At 44.2% G+C, this 19,350-nt stretch overlaps 2 protein-coding genes across 4 annotated transcripts in view; one reads left to right on the top strand and one right to left on the bottom strand.

Moving 5' to 3' along the window:
* Positions 1-7,111, bottom strand: part of LOC106567277 (FERM domain-containing protein 4B) — a 30,679-nt gene extending 23,568 nt beyond the window's left edge. Inside the window, exon 1 of one of the 2 annotated variants that reach the window (XM_014136386.3) lies at positions 6,867-7,111. The gene's annotated coding sequence lies outside the window, so the exon portion shown is untranslated. The remainder of the gene's footprint in view (positions 1-6,866) is intronic. The other variant, XM_014136387.3, reaches the window with a different exon arrangement.
* A 9,828-nt stretch (positions 7,112-16,939) lies between these two features.
* LOC106567278 (melanocyte inducing transcription factor) overlaps positions 16,940-19,350 on the top strand; it is a 35,385-nt gene continuing 32,974 nt past the window's right edge. For both annotated transcript variants that reach the window (XM_014136389.3, XM_014136388.3), the window contains exon 1: positions 16,940-17,181. In XM_014136389.3, the coding sequence (XP_013991864.1) occupies positions 17,075-17,181 (107 nt within the window). In that variant the 5' untranslated portion in view covers positions 16,940-17,074. The remainder of the gene's footprint in view (positions 17,182-19,350) is intronic.

Genomic DNA, 19,350 nt, shown 5'->3' with positions numbered 1-19,350 from the left:
TAAAAGCAGTGGTTCGCGCATTCAGTTTTGCGCGAATGCTGCAATCAATCCACGGTTTTTGGTTGGGGAATGTTTTAATAGACGCTGTTGGTACGACATCCCCAATGCACTTGTTAATGAACTCGCACACCGAGTCAGCGTATTCGTCAATGTTGTTGTTCGCAGCAATGCGGAACATATCCCAGTCCACGTGATCGAAGCAATCTTGAAGCGTGGAATCCGATTGGTCGGACCAGCGTTGAACAGACCTGAGGGCGGGACCTTCCTGTTTTAGCTTCTGTCTATAGGCTGGGAGCAACAAAATGGAGTCGTGGTCAGCTTTTCCAAAGGGAGGGCGGGGGAGGGCCTTATATGTGTCGCGGAAGTTAGAATAACAGTGGTCTAGGGTTTTGCCCGCCCTGGTAGCACAACCGATATGCTGATAGAATTTGGGGATCCTTATTTTCAGATTAGCCTTGTTAAAATCCCCGGCTACAATAAATGCAGCCTCAGGATATGTGGTTTCCAGTTTACATAGAGTCCAATGAAGTTCTTTCAGGGCCGTCGATGTGTCTGCTTAGGGGGGGATATACACGACTGTGATTATGATCGAAGAGAATTCTCTTGGTAGATAATGCCGAGAGATAATGATAGTGAGGAATTCTAAGTCAGGTGAACAAAATGACTTGAGTTCCTGTATCCTGTTATCCTCTCTAGGGTAGGGGGCAGTATTTTCACATCCGGATAAAAAACGTACCCGATTTAATCTGGTTATTACTACTGCCCAGAAACTAGAATATGCATATAATTTGATTTGGATAGAAAACACCCTAAAGTTTCTAAAACTGTTTGAATGGTGTCTGTGAGTATAACAGAACTCATATGGCAGGCCAAAACCTGAGAAGATTCTGTACAGGAAGTGCCCTCTCTGACCATTTCTTGGCCTTCTACACTCTCTTTATTGAAAACAAAGGATCTCTGCTGTAACGTGACATTTTCTAAGGCTCCCATAGGCTCTCAGAAGGCGGCAGAACGTTGAATGATGACTCTGCAGTCCCTGGCTGAAAAACAGTAGCGCATTTGGATAGTGGTCGATCTGAGAACAATGAGATGGGGGCGCACGTGCACGTGAAGAGTCCATTTTCTTCTTTCAGTCTTTGAACGAAAACAACGTCTCCCGGTCGGAATATTATCGCTATTTACGAGAAAAATCGCATAAAAATTCATTTTAAACAGCGTTTGACATGCTTCGAAGTACGGTAATGGAATATTTTGAATTTTTTTTGTCACGACATGCGTCCGCGCGTCACCGTTCGGATAGGGACCTGAACGCACGGACAAAACAGAGGATATTTGAACATAACTATGGATTATTTTGAACCAAAACAACATTTGTGGATGAAGTAGAAGTCCTGGGAGTGCATTCTGACGAAGAACAGCAAAGGTAATCCAATTTTTCTTATAGTAATTCTGAGTTTAGTGAACGCCAAACTTGGTGGGTGTCAAATTAGCTAGCCCGTGATGGCGAGCTATCTACTCAGAATATTGCAAAATGTGCTTTTGCCGAAAAGCTATTTTAAACTCGGACACCGCGATTGCATAAAGGAGTTCTGTATCTATAATACTTAAAATAATTGTTATGTTTTTTGTGAACGTTTATCGTGAGTAATTTAGTAAATTCACCGGAAGTTTTCGGTATGTTTGCTAGTTCTGAACGTCACATGCTAATGTAAAAAGCTGGTTTTTGATATAAATATGAACTTGATTGAACAAAACATGCATGTATTGTATAACATAATGTCCTAGGAGTGTCATCTGATGAAGATCATCAAAGGTTAGTGCTGCATTTAGCTGTGGTTTTGGTTTTTGTGACATTATATGCTAGCTTGAAAAATGGGTGTGTGATTATTTCTGGCTGGGTACTCTCCTGACATAATCTAATGTTTTGCTTTCGTTGTAAAGCCTTTTTGAAATCAGAGAATGTGGTTAGATTAACGAGAGTCTTGTCTTTAAAATGGTGTAAAATAGTCATATGTTTGAGAAATTGAAGTAATAGCATTTTTAAGGTTTTTGAATATCGCGCCACTCGATTCCACTGGCTGTTGACTAGGTACCCGAGAGAGGTTAATCTCAAAGGTTCTTTGTAGATCTTTTTGAAGAACATGATAGGGTTTTTTATTCTGGTTAGCCATATTATATTGTTAAAATTCCTTAGATGTAATTATTGTTTTAATTGACAAGTTGAATCAGGTGCGCTAGCTCTAGAACAGATGGGAATCCCTGAGGAGAGAATTGACAACCACTGGTTTAGACAACAGACAACTGACACAAGGCCATACGTGAGTCTTTCACAAGACACAGTCACTGGCCTTAATCATATACACTTGTTTAACATGTAATGGCATAATACAACATATTAGATAAACTGTAATGACACTCTCGCTTACAGTTGCACAAAAGGAGCTGTGCGCAACCACACCCCAAAATATTAGAATGAGCCCAGGCCCTAGATTTTAAAGCCCTTATGTGAACGGCAAAGAACCATTGAAGGGCTCAAAGGGTTCTTCGAGTCATTATGGCTCCACATAGAAACCATCACCCTTCCCAAAGAACCCTTGAGGAATCCTCTTTTCTTAGTGTGTAGAGGCAGATATCTAGCTGAAGTATCGGCCTAAGTGGTGTATGTACTGTGGGACTGAATCCTGGACTTCCTGACAGGCCGCTCCCAGGTGGTGCAACACGTGGGCCCCCAGGGGTGCATGCTTAGTCCCGTCCTGTACTCCCTGTTCACCCACAACTGTGTGGCCGCTCACGACTCCAACACCATCATTAAGTTTACTGACGACACGACAGTGGTTGGCCTGATCACCGACGACAATGAGACCGTCTATAGAGAGGAGGTCAGTGACCTGGCAGTGTTGTGCCAGGACAACAACCTCTCCCTCAACATCAGCAAGACAAAGGAGCTAATTATGGACTACAGGAAAAGGAGGGCCGGGTACATCAACAGGCCTGTAGTGGAGCGGGTCGAGAGCTAAAGTTCCTCGGTGTCCACATCACTAAGGAATTAAACATGGTCCACGCACACCAACATAGTCGTGAAGAAGGCACGACAACGCCTCTTCCCCTTTAGGAGGCTGAAAAGATTTGGCATGGGCCCTCAGATCCTCAAAATGTTCTACAGCTGCACCACTGAGAGCATCTTGACTGGCCACATCACCGCTTGGTATCGCAACTGTTGGGCATCCGACCGCAAGGTGCTACAGAGGGTAGTGCGTATGGCCAAGTACATCACTGGGGCCGAGCTCCCTGCCATCCAGGACCACTATACCAGGCGGTGTCAGAGGAAGGCCCTAGAAATTGTCAGACTCCAGCCACCCATGTCACAGACTGTTCTCTCTCCTACTGCACGGCAAGTGGTACCGATGCACCAAGTGTTCTACCCCTAAGCCATAAGACAACTAAATAGTTGAAAAATGGCACTGGAAGAAATGGCAGCAGTTTTACAGGCGCCTAACCAATTGTGCTATTATGTGGGGGGTTTTCGCGTTATTTGTAACTTATTTTGTACATAATGTTTCTGCCACCGTATCTTACGGCAAAAAATAGCTTCTGGATATCAGGACAGCGATCACTCACCTCGGATTAGACAAAGATTTTTTCTTCAACAAGCAGGACGCACAGGATGTACTTCGAACACCCGACAAGGCCAACATCCCCGTCATTGGCAAGAGAAAGAGACGCAGGTACAGAGGACACAGAGCGGGGTGCCTCATAAGGATCCGCCGACAGCAAGTGGGAAAGCTGCCATTACCGTCAACATTGGACAATAAATTAGATGAGGTGCGATCACGAATACCCTACCAATGGCACATCAGAAACTGTAACATCTTATGTTTCATGGAATCATGGCTGAATGATGACATGGATATTCAGCTAGTGGGATATACGCTGCACCGGCAAGATAGAACAGCACACTCCGGTAAGATGGGGGGGGGGGGGGGGGGGGGGGGTCTGTGCATATTTGTAAACAACAGCTGGCGCACGAAATCTAAGGAAGTCTCTAGATTTTGCTCACCTGAAGTAGAGTATCTTATAATAAACTGTAGACCACACTATTTGCCAAGAGAGTTTTCATCCATACTTTTCGTGGCTGTTTATTTACCACCACAGATGGATGCTGGCACTAAGACTGCACTCAGTCAGCTGTATAAGGAAATAAGGAAACAGGAAACCGCTCACCCAATTAGCCCGACTAACCGGTGCCTTTATATAGCCTCGCTACTGTATATAATCTCACTACTGTTATTTTTCACTGTCTTTTGTTCAGCTAATACCTATTTTTTACTTAGTAATTGCACTGTTGGTTAGGGCCTGTAAGTAAGCATTTCACCTGTTGTATTCGACGTACGTGACCAATAAACTTGATTTGATTTATCAAACTGATTTGATTTAGTTAACCAAATAGCTACCTGGACTATCTGCATTGACTGTCTTTGCACTAACTCTTTTGACTCTTCACATACACTGCTGCTGTTTATTATCTATCCTGTTGCCTACCCACTTTACCACTACCTATTTGTACATATCTACCTCAATTACCTCGTAGCCCTGCACATCGACTCGGTACTGGTACTCTGTGTATATAGCCAAGTTACTCATTGTGTATTTATTCCTCATGTTTATCTTTGTTTCTATATATTTCTCTCTGCATTATTGGGAAGGGCCCGTAAGAAAGCATTTCACTGTTAGTCTACACCTGTTGTTTACGAATAAAGTGACAAATAACATTTGATTGATTTGATTTGAAAGCTATGATTTACTATTTCAAATTACTATATATTTAGTTACCCACTTAAACAACACTTGTCTGTAACGACCCCTCTTTCTTTTTCAAGGGGTCAATCATTACTTTATATCGGTTTTAAACAATCTCCAGTGGTGCAACATCACATTAGTCACAACACTGTTTTCAACAGGATATCCTGACCAACAAGTGCAGGGGCCATCACAACGGGATAAATCTCAGGATAGTGAAGTTTGTTCACTTCCATATCTGAAAAACAGGCCATTCCTGTTTAGCATGCCAGCTGCCTGAAACTATGTCAGGACCCAGTGTCTTTTTCTGAATCTCACTGAGAACATGACAAATAGTGACCACTTGTGACAAAGTCGGTGGAACATTCAGTGGTAGTGTTTCTGTTCTTTCTCTGTTCTGTTCACTGCTAAATCTAGAAGTGTAAAATGTTTTTATAATAATGCAGTTTTGAGACATGAGTGTACTTTTTTTTACAAGTGTTTACTGAGTTAACTACATAACCTATGCAAATGGTAACATTAGGCCAGAGCTGGCCAAAACAACTGACATTAAACATTATTATTTCTTACCACTACAGATGTAGGATTTTAATTTGAGCAAGTTTGCTACAGCAGGAAATAATCCTGCAGCAACAGGACATTTTAATTATTATGTGGATTACAATTAATTGAGATTTTTGTAGGGGTTGATACATTTTTCGTAAAGGGAAAATCAGGTCTGAAATTTCTAAGTGGAAATTACAAACTTCAGAAGCCATTTTAAACCTCCAAGCTTTAAATTTCCTGCATTGCAGGAAGTTCTCCTCAAACATTGCAGGAAGTTCTCCTCAAACATTGTGATCAAATTAAGATCCTACATTTGCACTGCTTCAACCACTAGCTACTGGCACTGCCACCTGTACAACAAGGACCTCCCACTGTGTCCTGCTGTTGCTTTGGCTGCTAGTACACAGGTGACATTTTTTTTATGGAAATTATGGAGTGAGCCAGCTGCTTTACAGCAGCCACTAACAACATACAATGCAAAAAATGACCAGCAGATAGCCTAGCAGTTAAAAGTGTTTGGCCAGTAACCGAAAGGTTGCTGCTTCAAACCCCTGAGCTAACTCAGTGAAAAATCTGTTGATGTGCCCTTGAGCAAGGCACTTAAAACGAATTGCTCCTATAAGTCTGGAAGAGCGTCTGCTAAATGTAAAATAAATTATGCAAATCATCCACAACTCTTCATCACTATCTTATTTACATGTAGCCTAAGTACTCTGCATGGACAAAAATAGATCAGCAAAACGGAGAGACTTTATACTTGTAGAGTAAATTGATGTTTCTATGAATGAATCAACTGAACTGAGGCCCCTGAGTTTCTGATTCTAATAGATGAACAGTTCTAATCCTGAAGACAACCTTTCTACATCAATAAATCTAGATAATCATTGCCTATTTACTTTAGGTCTACCCAGCCCAATTACTGTAAGGATGCCTTCTTTTTGCACTGTATCCTTCCTCGCTGACCAAACCCAGGTCCCTATCCCTCCCTATCTCTCTATACATTGCTGTTCAGTGCAGACTAGACTGGATATAGCAACCAAGGTGTGTCAGGCAGAACGAAAATGTATTGTGTATCTTATCTGATCATCTATAAACTCGTTTTTGTTTTCTTCCATTCACATAAAGAATGGTATTTACCATTTTGATACAGTAGGATAATGATAAATTAAAACGTTGTATGCTATTAGTTACACGTTTTTCAAAATGAGGGAGGAACAATGAACATGTATGGCTAATGGTGGTTTATTTTCTGTTAAATGACAAACCTGAGTCCCCAATTAGAGCAAAAAAAAGCCCATGGATGGATGGAATCCGTACGATTATTTTGTTGAAAGAGAAAACACTGATGCCGATATTGATAATAAAACGACAATGGCACAGCCAAGCCTAAAACAACGATATGATAAAGCCGGTTAATGTATCACTCCCAAAGATGCGTGAATGAACCGTCTACTTTTTCCCCCGCACAGTTCAAAGAATACACCCATATCGTTTATTGTCACATCGTAACCTGACAATCTTACCTTCGGTTTGGGCGTTTCCTTGTATTTCAGCTGGTTGGATTCTTGATTCTAAAATAGGTCTCCCCTGGCATATTGGAACCCCATTCAATGCATCCCTCTTTCGTTTTCAGCAGAGGAGAGTGTCGGTGAGCTGTATGGCTGTCCACTATTCGTAGCCTTCTCCAGTATTCGTGCACGCTTGCTTTCATCCACGCTCACCACGCCTTCGCCCCGCGGGCATTTACGTGACAGGGGCTTCTAGCGCTCGCTCTCCTCTTAGCTACTGCCACTGTACTGAACTGTATGTACACACAATGGGTCACAATCTGCTCATTGCTGGTGATAAACGTTCGTGTTTTAGACATGATGCAGACCTATTCGTAATACCTATTTTGTATTTTACCCTGGTATTATTATGGAAACCTATCAAGCCTATCAGGGTGTTAAAAATTATAATAATTGTAAGCATTGGACATTGTGTAAATTAATGCATTTCCATGTGACATGTACCCCACCTTCCCACCACCTTAAAAAAAAGTGATAATTCAGAAATGAATAAGATTGAACAAAAGTGACATACAAAAGCTGCTCAATATTGCAGAAAATATCACATTTAAGTGTGAACCTGAGGTCGTTTGTAAAGTGGTATTGATATAACATGCTGTCAAGAAAAAACAGATATAATCTATTAATCTCACTGTCTATTTTGAACAAATGCAACTGAACATTTGAGAGCTTAATTGGATTGAATCCTATGACTGACATTTACAATACAGTTAATGGACAAGATTATTGGTGTATATTTCATATGTAATATTCATCCATGATCAGGACTGCGCCTGGTCCTGGAATATTTATTGTTGCCTTAACACAGGCAAAACATATGTAGCTACAGTATGGAATATAACCAAGCTACAGGGAAGGATTCATGATTCATAAGGACACAGCGAAAGAAACAATGGCCTGTAACTTCACTGTATATGAACGAAAGCACAATTTAAGTCTCCTCCTAAATAATATTTACAAACAGTTGTCTTATTTAAAAATGTTGTGCTGAAAATATTCTGCAGGTTAATTGTAACTAGCCTAGATACTTTTTCAAACTGCTGATTGATGAACCAAGATGCTGGTTTGTTACCATTCTCACCAAGCCTACTGTAAACGATTTACCCCGGGGACACTCATCCCCTAGTGACCCTCCAACCCTCATCCCATCCCCCCAAACCCCCCTCTAGGGTCTCTGTCATCAGACATGAATAAGCATCTCATTAGCATTCCCCAAAACCATCTGTCCTCTGGATATCTCCTTCTCACAGCCAAGAGCCAACCATCTGAGTTGTTTAGATATTTATGCTGCATAAACTATACAAACAGATTGCAGTTTAGTTTGTGTTTTTGGGGGGGGATACCCTATAAACACCCTGTGAAAGGCCCTGTGCAGTTTCCTGTGTTTTATATACAGTACCAGTCAACAGTTTGGACACACCTACTCATTCAAGGGTTTTTCTTATTATTTTTTTTACTATTTTCTACATTGTAGAATAATAGTGAAGACATCACAACTATAAAATAACACATATGGAATCACATAGTAACCAAAAAGGTGTTAAACAAAACAATATATATTTTATATTTGAGATTCTTCAAAGTAGCCACCTTTTGCCTTGATGACAGCTTTGCACACTCTTGGCATTCTCTCAACTAGCTTCATGATGTAGTCACCTGGAATGCATTTCAATTAACAGGTGTGCCTTGTTTAAAGTTAATGTGTTGAATTTTTTCCTTCTTAATACGTTCGAGCCAATCAGTTGTGTTGTGACAAGGTAGGGGTGGTATACAGAAGACAGCCCTATTTGGTAAAATACCAAGTCCATATTATGGCAAGAACAGCTCAAATAAGCAAAGATAAATGACAGTCCATTATTACTTTAAGACATGAAGGTCAGTCAATTCGGAACATTTCAAGAACTTTGAACGTTCCTTCAAGTGGAATCACAAAAACCTTCAAGTGCTATGATGAAACTGGCTCTCATGAGGACTGCCACAGAAAAGGAAGACCCAGAGTTACTTCTGCTGCAGAGGATAAGGTCATTAGTTACCAATCTCAGAAATTGCAGCCCAAATAAATGCTTCACAGAGTTCAAGAAACAGACACATCTCAACATCAACTGTTCAGAGGAGACTGCGTGAATCAGGCCTTCATTGGCAAATTTCTGCAAAGAAACCACTACTAAAGGAAACCAATAATAAGAAGAGACTTGCTTGGGCCAAGAAACACAAACAATGGACATTAGATGGCTGGAAATCTGTCCTTTGGCGTGATGAGTCCAAATTTGAGATTTTTGGTTCCAACCAACTGTGTCTTTGTGAGACGTAGAGAAGGTGAAGGGATAATCTCTGCATGTGTGGTTCCCACCATGAAGCATGGAAAAGGAGGTGTGATGGTGTGGGGGTGCTTTGCTGGTGACACTGTCAGTGATTTATCTAGAATTCAAGGCACAATTAACCAGCATGGCTATCACAGCATTCTGCAGCGATACACCATCCCCTCTGGTTTACACTTAGTGGGACTATCATTTGTTTTTCAACAGGACAATGATCCAACACACCTCGAGGCTGTGTAAGGGCTATTTGACCAAGAAGGAGAGTGATCTAGTGCTGCATCAGAGGACCTGGCCTCCACAATCACCCAACCTCAACCCCAAATATATGTTGATTTGTTTAACACTTTTGTGGTTTCTACATGATTCCATATGTGCTATTTCATAGTTTTGATATCTTCACTTTTATTCTGCAATGTAGAAAATAGTAAAAATAAAGAAAAAGCGTTGAATGAGTAGGTGTGTCCAAACTTTTGACTGGTACTGTATATATTTTACAATTTTAATTGAAAACGATCACAGTAAGGTAAAAACGTATGCATTAGACCTTTAACTGTATTAGTAGGGTTGTTCCACGAAATGAGTCCATTTTGGTGGTGTAACTTACTGAACAAGTTCACCTTATTTTAACATTCTGTCATGAAGAGTACATGTTCAACTTAATAAAAAAGCATGTTTTTCCATCTCAAGAGGTTACATAAAAACAAATACTATAGTAAATGCCTATTAAGTGGCAAATTAAGAAACAGGGATGACCATAACAAGGTTGACTATAACAGTGTTGATGATTTCATCTTAAATTAGTGTCACGACTTCCGCCGAAGTTGGTCCCTCTCCTTGTTCGGGTGGCGTTCGGCGGTCGACGTCACCAACCTTCTAGCCATCGCCAATCCACTTTCCATTGGTTTTGTCTTGTCTTCCATCACACCTGGTTCCAATTCCATCAATTACATGTTGTGTATTTAACCCTCTGTTCCACCCCATGTCCTTGTCCGTAATTGTTTCTTGTAGTGCTTGTGCACAGTATGCTGGTATTTACCGGGTTTTGTTTGACCCATTTCATGTATTGGTCTGTTGACGGTGATTTATGTTTATTAAAACGACACCGTTGTAAATCAGTTTTCGCTCTCCTGCGCCTGACTTCTCTGCCGCCAGTACGCACCACATTACAGAATTGCGGACCCTTCTATGGAGTCAGCAGGAGCAGGTACCCCGGGTATAGGGGTGGAGGAGCGCGTCCGGGAGCACGCAGCAATGCTCCACCATCTTGGCACCGCCATGGACCGCGTTGTCCAGACAATGGACCGCTGGGAGAGACAGGGAATTCTTCCAGCGCATCCACCAGCACAACCGGGGTCTCCCCAGAGCGTCCCTCTTCCTCCTGGTCACAGTGGGATTTGTCTCTCCCTGCCCCAGGAATACGATGGGAAGGCTGCGAACTGCCAGGGGTTCCTTTTACAACTCGACCTCTACCTGGCCACCGTCCACCCGGCTCCATCGGGCCGTGAGAGGGTGTCTGCCCTCGTCTCGTGCCTCACCGGGAAAGCCCTGGAGTGGGCCAACGCCGTGTGGAGAGAGGGAGATGCGGCGTTGGACCAGTTTGAGGAGTTCACCCGCTGTTTCCGGGCAGTCTTCGACCACCCGGCAGAGGGTAGAGCGGCGGGTGAGCGCCTCTTCCATCTGAGGCAGGAGACGAGGAGCGCCCAGGAGTTTGCCCTGGGGTTTAGGACCCTGGCTGCCGGCGTGGGATGGAATGACAGGGCCCTGATCGACCATTACCGCTGCAGTCTGCGCGAGGACGTCCATCGAGAGTTGGCCTGCAGAGACACCACCCTCACGTTTGACCAGCTGGTGGACCTGTCCATCCGGCTGGACAACCTGCTGGCTACCTGCGGACGTTCAGATCGGGGTCTGGTGGTTCCATCCCCCCAGCACCCCCTCTCCGATACCCAAGGAGCTGGGAGGAGCGGTGCGCAGGGAGACCGGAGGGGGTTCCAGCTCGTGCACCATCTGTGGCCGCAGAGGTCACACTGCTGGTCGTTGCCGGGTTGGTTCCTCTGGGGCTCGAGGCAGCAGGCAGGACGCTCTGGTGTCACCCCAGGTGAGCCGACACCATTCTCACCCAGAGCCCTCTGTTGCTCATATGTTTGTCTATGTCACTTTTTCTGAGTTTTCCCCGCATTCCCAGCATAAGGCGCTCGTCGATTCAGGCGAGGCTGGGAATTTTATAGATAGATCGTTTGCCCATAGGTTAGGGATCCCCATTGTTCCCATGGCTGTGCCCTTCCCCGTTCACGCCTTAGATAGTCGACCATTAGGGTCAGGTTTGATCAGGGAGGCCACCGCTCCTCTGGGCATGGTGACGCAGAGCGGGCACATGGAGAGAATTAGTCTCTTCCTTATTGACTCTCCTGTGTTTCCCGTGGTGCTAGGCCTACCCTGGTTAGTTTGTCATGACCCCACTGTTTCTTGTCCACAGAGGGCTCTCACGGGGTGGTCGCGAGAGCGCTCAGGGAGGTGTTTAGGGGTTTCCGTTGGTGCCACTACGGTGGAAAGTCCAGACCAGGTCTCCACCGTGCGCATTCCCCCTGAATATTCCGATTTGGCTCTAGCCTTCTCTAAAAAGAAGGCGACTTAATTACCACCCAATCGATGGGGCGATTGTGCGATAAATCTCCTGGTAGACGCTGCACCTCCCAGGAGTCACATGTATCCCCTCTCACAGGCGGAAACGGACGCTATGGAAACATATGTCTCCGAATCCCTGCGTCGGGGTACATTCGGTCCTCCACTTCACCCGTCTCCTCAAGTTTCTTTTTTGTGAAGAAGAAGAAGGGAGGTCTGCGCCCGTGTAATGACTATCGGGGTCTGAACCAGATCACTGTGAGGTATAGTTACCCGCTACCACTCATAGCCACAGCGATTGAGTCAATGCACGGGCGCACTTCTTCACCAAACTAGATCTCAGGAGCGCTTACAACCTGGTGCGTATCCGAGAGGGAGACGAGTGGAAGACGGCTTTCAGTACCACCTCAGGGCACTATGAGTACCTCGTCATGCCGTACGGGTTGGTGAATGCGCCATCAGTCTTCCAAGCCTTTGTAGACGAGATTTTCAGGGACCTGCACGGGCAGGGTGTAGTGGTGTATATTGATGACATTCTGATATACTCCGCTACACGCGCCGAGCATGTGTCCCTGGTGCACAGGGTGCTTGGTCACCTGTTGGTACATGACCTGTACGTCAAGGCTGAGAAATGCTTGTTTTTCCAGCAGTCCGTCTCCTTCCTAGGGTATCGCATTTCCACCTCAGGGGTGGAGATGGAGAGTGACCGCATTTCAGCCATGCGTAATTGGCCGACTCCCACCACGGTAAAGGAGGTGCAGCGGTTCTTAGGGTTTGCCAACTACTACCGGAGGTTTATCCGAGGTTTTGGTCAGGTAGCGGCTCCCATTACCTCACTGCTGAAGAGGGGCCCGGTGCGTTTGCAGTGGTCGGCTGAGGCAGACAGGGCTTTTAGTCACCTGAGGGCTCTGTTTACCTCGGCTCCCGTGCTGGCCCATCCGGATTCCTCTTTGGTGTTCATAGTGGAGGTGGACGCGTCCGAGGCTGGGATAGGAGCTGTGCTCTCTCAGCGCTCGGGTACGCTACCGAAGCTCCACCTCTGTGCCTTCTTCTCGAAGAAGCTCAGCCCGGCGGAGCGAAACTATGACGTGGGGGACCGGGAGCTGTTGGCTGTCGTCAAGGCCTTGAAGGCGTGGAGACATTGGCTTGAGGGGGCTAGACACCCTTTTCTCATTTGGACTGACCACCGCAATCTGGAGTACATCTGGGCAGCGAGGAGACTGAACCCTCACCATGCAAGGTAGGCCATGTTTTTCACCCGTTTTCTGTTTACCCTTTCCTACAGACCAGGCTCCCAGAACGTGAAGGCAGACGCATTGTCCCGGCTGTATGACACAGAGGAGCGGCCCATGGATCCCACTCCCATACTGCCTGGTGGCCCCGGTAGTGTGGGAGCTGGACACGGACATAGAGCAGGCGTTACGTGCAGAGCCCGCTCCCGTCCACTCCCTCCTGCCTGGTGGCCCCGGTAGTGTGGGAGCTGGACACGGACATAGAGCAGGCGTTACGTGCAGAGCCCGCTCCCGTCCAGTGTCCTGCTGGGCGTCTGTACGTCCCGTCTGCTGTTCGTGACCTGTTGATCTATTGTGCCCACACGTCACCCTCCTCTGGTCATCCTGGGATCGGTCGGACAGTGCGCTGTTTGAGCGGAAGGTACTGGTGGCCTACCTTGGCTAAGGATGTGAGGGTTTATGTTTCCTCCTGCTCGATGTGCACCCAGTGGAAGGCTCCTAGGCACCTGCCCAGAGGTAAGCTACACCCCTTACCCGTTCCACAGCGGCCTTGGTTGCACCTGTTGGTGGATTTTCTGACTGATCTTCCACCCTCACAGGGTAACACCACGATCCTGGTCATTGTGGATCATTTCTCCCTCTGCCCGGTCTCCCTACGGCCCTACAGACTGCGGAGGCCTTGTTTACACACATCTTCCGGCACTACGGGGTGCCTAAGGATTTAGCGTCTGATAGGGGTCCCCAGTTCACGTCTAGGGTTTGGAAGGCGTTCATGGAACGTCTGGGGGTCTCGATCAGCCTTACTTCAGGGTTTCACCCCGAGAGTAATGGGCAAGTGGAGAGAGTGAACCAGGATGTGGGTAGGTTTCTGCAGGGGAGTGGGCGCCGTTTGTGCCCTGGGCCGAGATGGCACAGAACTCGCTCCACCACTCCTCCACTAACCTCTCTCCCTTCCAGTGCGTACTGGGGTACCAGCCGGTTCTGGCGCCTTGGCATCAGAGTCAGACCGAGGCTCCTGCGGTGGACGACTGGTTCAGGCGCGCGGAGGAGACATGGGAAGCTGTCCGTGTTCACCTTCAGCAGGCCGTGATGCGCCAAAAGGAGAATGCAGATCGCTACCACAGTGAGACCCCAGTGTTCGCACCGGGGGACCGGGTCTGGCTCTCGACCCGAAACCTGCCCCTCTGCCTGCCCTGCCAGAAGCTGGGTCCGCAGTTTTGGGGCCATTTAAAGTCCTGAGGAAAGTGGACAAGGTTTGTTATAGGTTACAGCTTCCACCCGATTACCATATTAACCCCTCGTTCCATGTGTCTCTCCTCAGGCCGGTGGTGGCTGGCCCGCTCCAGGAGTCTGAGGTGCGGGAGGTTCCTCCGCCCCCTCTGGACATCGGGGGGCCCCGGCGTACTCCGTTCGCTCCATACTGAATTCGAGGCTTCGGGCGAGAGGCCTTCAGTATCTCGTGGAGTGGGAGGGGTATGGTCCGGAGGAGAGGTGCTGGGTTCCGTTCGAGGACGTGTTGGACCCTTCAATGCTGCGGGAGCTCCACCGTCTTCGTCTGGATAGCCCTGCGCCTCGCCCTCTGGGTTGTCCCCGAGGCCGGTGTCGACGCGCTGCTGGAGCTGCGCGTCAAGTGGGGGGTACTGTCACGACTTCAGCCGAAGTTGGTCCCTCTCCTTGTGTGGGTGGCGTTCAGCGGTCGACGTCACCGACCTTCTAGCCATCGCCGATCCACTTTTCATTTTCCATTGGTTTTGTCTTGTCTTCCATCACACCTGGTTCCAATTCCATCAATTACATGTTGTGTATTTAACCCTCTGTTCCACCCCATGTCCTTGTCCGTAATTGTTTCTTGTAGTGCTTGTGCACGGTATGCTGGTATTTATCAGGTTTTGTTTGACCCATTTCATGTATTGTTCTGTTGACGGTGGTTTATGTTTATTAAAACGACACCGTTGTAAATCAGTTTTTGCTCTCCTGCGCCTGACTTCTCTGCCACCAGTACGCACCACATTACAATCAGCCATGAATCCCCGTATCTCAGGTGGAATGGAAGCTTGTTGTGTGCAACAGGGTGGATTAAAATTGAATGCAAGCTTCACAATTTTTTTTTATTGTTAAAACATTTCTAACCTGTCTATCTATGGGTAACAGTGTTGACGTGTTATGCTCAAACCACGCAGTTTTCCACCACAAAACATTAGACCTTGTTCAGTGTTTATTTTGAAAACATTATTTAAAAATGATTTATTTCACCAAATTAAAATGAGAGTTCAGCTCACATAACAGGATTGAGGGACAGATTTTTATTACCTTAAAATGAATCACTAATCACATAAAATAAATATTAATCTTCAGAAATTACTTTGTCAAAGCAACAAAATAACTAGGGCTTTAAAATTATGGTGAAAACGGGACATGTCAAAATGCAGCATTTTGGCACTTTAGCAAGTCTTTATCTATGTAAGAAATCTGATTTACTGAATTGTCCATGTGATCTATATTAAATGGTACTTCATTTAATATAACAGGATTTTAAAATTCAATATTAGTGCACATTTTCTAGTTACAATGTCAAAAGGATGCAAAAGGGACCAATTTTGTGTAATAATCCAGTACCTTTGTGTAATGGTTTATCCAGATATTCCCTTTTTCAATAAGAATCTAGGCAAGACTATAGGAAACTTTAGGAAAAATCAACAAAGTACTTTACTGACTTAGACCATTGCATCAATAGAGCTCGCATCAATTTAGGGTGGTTACACTGAAATTATTGGAGCATGACACATCCTTTAACTGAAGGTTCAATGTTGAGAGGTGTGCTTTGCTTCCTTTCCTAGAAACATTTGTTTTTTTATCTTTATTTGCATGGTGAAATGTAGGTCTTTTCGCCAGGTGAGCAGGATGACACAAATGCAAATATTGAACTTGCAATTCTTGCATGCGCTGTCACGAATGGTGTCGCCTGCAGGCTCAATGAGGATGTTGATTTTCCTTGCTTTACACTGCCGCCCAGTGGAGAACAAATGACTTTAAAAGGGACAGGGGCAGATTGCAAGTCACTAATCGGAGAGACCCCTGTGATGATCATGGCTATTACTTTCAACCTTACCACGGTACGGTATGTAATGTAACACTGGGATATCGTAAATCCGAACTGGTTGTAAATTAAAGAATATGTTCACAGCTATTGCTAGTGTGCGGTAGGGTGATAGCTCAGAGGATAAGAAAAAAATATCTACCGAATAAATATCCTACCTACATTTGTAGACAGAACAGATTTTCTCAATGTTATTCTCCTACGACCATCAAAAAACAGGAGATAAAACATTAAATTAAATTCAAACATTATCAATATTGGATACGTGCTATTAACATGGCTATGTAGTATCTTATATTTAGGAATAGTCCACTCATCTGATGGCTTTCAATGTAATTTGTACATGGCAGTTGTGTAATTACAGTGTAGATATACAATGCTGCACAATAGGCTTTATATTGTGTTCTAACACTGTAGCCTAGCTGCCTATTGTAGTGAGAAAAGTAGGCTTTGTGTGACAATTATGGAAATGTTGTTTAGGATATTATTTTAAGAACGGATATTGATATTTGTAAACGTAAACAATGCATATAGAAAGCTATATGGCCTGCTCCGGCATTTGACCTATTCAGCAGAATTGAGGGTAAAATGTGGTAAAAGCCCATTAGATGTTGGACCAATGAAAATCTGCTGACATTGACAGATCAAAACACAAACTTGCGGGCTATGGTATCATGGTGCTTGTAGTTCTCTATCCCATACACTCCTATTTCTATGGCCACTATTCCCTTCTCTAAAGAACTACATGTTTTTTTGCGCTGTTTGCGCGCTAGCTCGTGGAGCAAGACGGGTTTGCGATTTCAGTTGCTTGTACTGCGAGTGATTTAGAGAGGTGGCCATACCATCGTTCGTTTCTTTATAATTTGTTATTTTCAAGAGTTGACAGCCGCAAGTATGCAAGCGGAATCGGGTATAGTTCCTGACTTCGAGGTTGGAGAAGAGTTTCAAGAGGAACCAAAAACGTATTACGAATTGAAGAGTCAGCCCTTGAAAAAAAACAGGTCAGTGCTTTGGCTGTGTGCACAGTTATTTGCTACGGTAAAGAGGAATTTGTTTTCCCAGCGTTGTTTTCAAAAGTTTTTAATAGGCTATCATTGAAATATGTTTTGGGGGTTGTTATAATAATTCCATTATTTCCAATTGACGCGCTTTCAAGGATGACATCCTATATGCAGTCGGTCCTATCCTGTTGAGTGCATTCTAGGAGGGATTTGTTTGCCTCCCATTCCTTATGGCTCTTTTATTGCACAGTTAGTTACGCAACACTTGGGTGTTGTCTTGTCAACATGCAACTTCAAATATTAGCCTGTGGAGAATAGCCTATAAAGTTTGTTCATGGATTTTGAACAGTCCGACTAGGGATTAGTCTATGATGTCTTCTTCATTCTGGTGTTGACCTTGGTGATACCATTCCCATCGTTATTTACAACATCAATATTAAGCTACTATATGTATAGTCTAAATGCATTTTCTTTTGGAAGAAATATATTTAATGCATTGTAAATGTAGTTACAATGTCAAAGTAGAATGGCATCTTAAATGGTGTTGTACAGTCTTAAGCACATGTTAAAATAGGTGTCACATTTCACTGGTGCATCACTCATAAGTTTGTGCATCAGCTGTAGGCCTATTAGGAGAGAATTATGAACATGATAAATATCAATAGAGACCTAGTAAGAAAACTTCTTATAGATTCTAAAAGATCCTAAAATATTGTAGCCATGTTGCTTCCCAATAAAGCTTATTTAACTACATAAAGGAAAAGGGATAGATACTTTCCTAAGCAGTTGACAAATAACTTATTAGAGCGCTATTTGTATCCATATTGTGTCCTCTGTCCCCAGCGCTGAACAAAGAGCAGGGAGCTGAGTCAGGTCTGTTCTCTGGACATGACCTTATACCCCTCTGCTGCCTGGGGTCCAGGCCTCAACTGAATTGTTGTCACTTTGGTTATGTCTCTCTTTGTAAGATCAGACTGAACAAATCACTGGACCCTTTCTATTCTCAAGACTTATACATTTAACTTAATAAGTCTTTATACCATAATCTTGCCTTCTGTGTAATGGCATAGTGTATGAGAATGCCTTACATTCAGCAGTGGTCTAAAACGCCTGTCAATGCATGCCTATTGCCAGGAAGTGGTTTAAAGCAATATTGTCTCTTTGCGTCTGGTAATTCTGTATCATTTCCTTATTGTCCTTAGTGGTGGAGACATGTGACCTTTCTGCTAAACAGAGGTTCCCCAGATAGAAGGGTGGTGTGTGTCTGAAACACTGTCTGAACATGACAGTGCTCTTCTGTGTCTAGAGGTCTTATAGCATTCTTGTGGTGGACCCAATCTATTTTTTGCATTCTGGATCTTGGCATTTTGTCAGAAATTTGTTGGATATTTTTCCAGTTTCATTGTTGTGGAGTTTTTTATTTTTCCAAAACCTCTGTCGAGAGAGAGAGAGACTAACCTAATTCATAATTTTAAACTCGTTTCTTCATTAGTAAATTTCATTACATTGTTATAAGCTGAATGGTATTTTTGTGCCCTCATCGCAGCAGTTGCATTCTTAGTATAACTTAAAAGGTCTAGTTTTGAGTTGTGATTTAATGTCAGTTTTTGTGACTTTTGTGTGTCTCCAAAATGATCTGACATGCATGAATTAATTACATTTTCTGCTTTTCCTGTGAGAATGCCCTACTAAAAGCAGTGCATGGTTTTGCAACAATGACAGAAAGCCAAACATTGAGTATGGTAATTTTGACTATGCTTATCCTCACATACACTTGTGGTTATGACACTAACAGCCTAAGGTGGTTAATTCGTTTGACTGATGCGGTATACCCTGACAACTACAGTAAAGCAAGGACAAAGCTTAGGCAGAGATTTACTGGCATGATAGGCCTAAAGTGCAGTGTTTCTAAATTTGAAATCATACGGCGATAACATCATGAATTATCTTGCTTTTATTGACAGTTAGTTTGTTTTCTTGCTGTCTCAGAAAGCTTTTGGCACAAGCAGCCGAATGAACCCCTGCAGACTCAAAGCCAGACTGTGTGTGCTTGATATAGACTTGAGACAGACTGTGAAACTTGTCTTCTATGCAGTGTAAATTAGCGATGTAAATTTAGCAATGTATATGACACCTTCAATGCAAAGCGGGCCTGGTGTTGTTTGTTGC

Source organism: Salmo salar, chromosome 13 (assembly GCF_965601325.2).
Source record: "Salmo salar chromosome 13, fSalSal1, whole genome shotgun sequence".
Lineage (NCBI taxonomy): Eukaryota > Metazoa > Chordata > Actinopteri > Salmoniformes > Salmonidae > Salmo > Salmo salar.
Note: the sequence above shows the minus strand (reverse complement) of the source record. Positions and strands in the feature narration are given on the sequence as shown.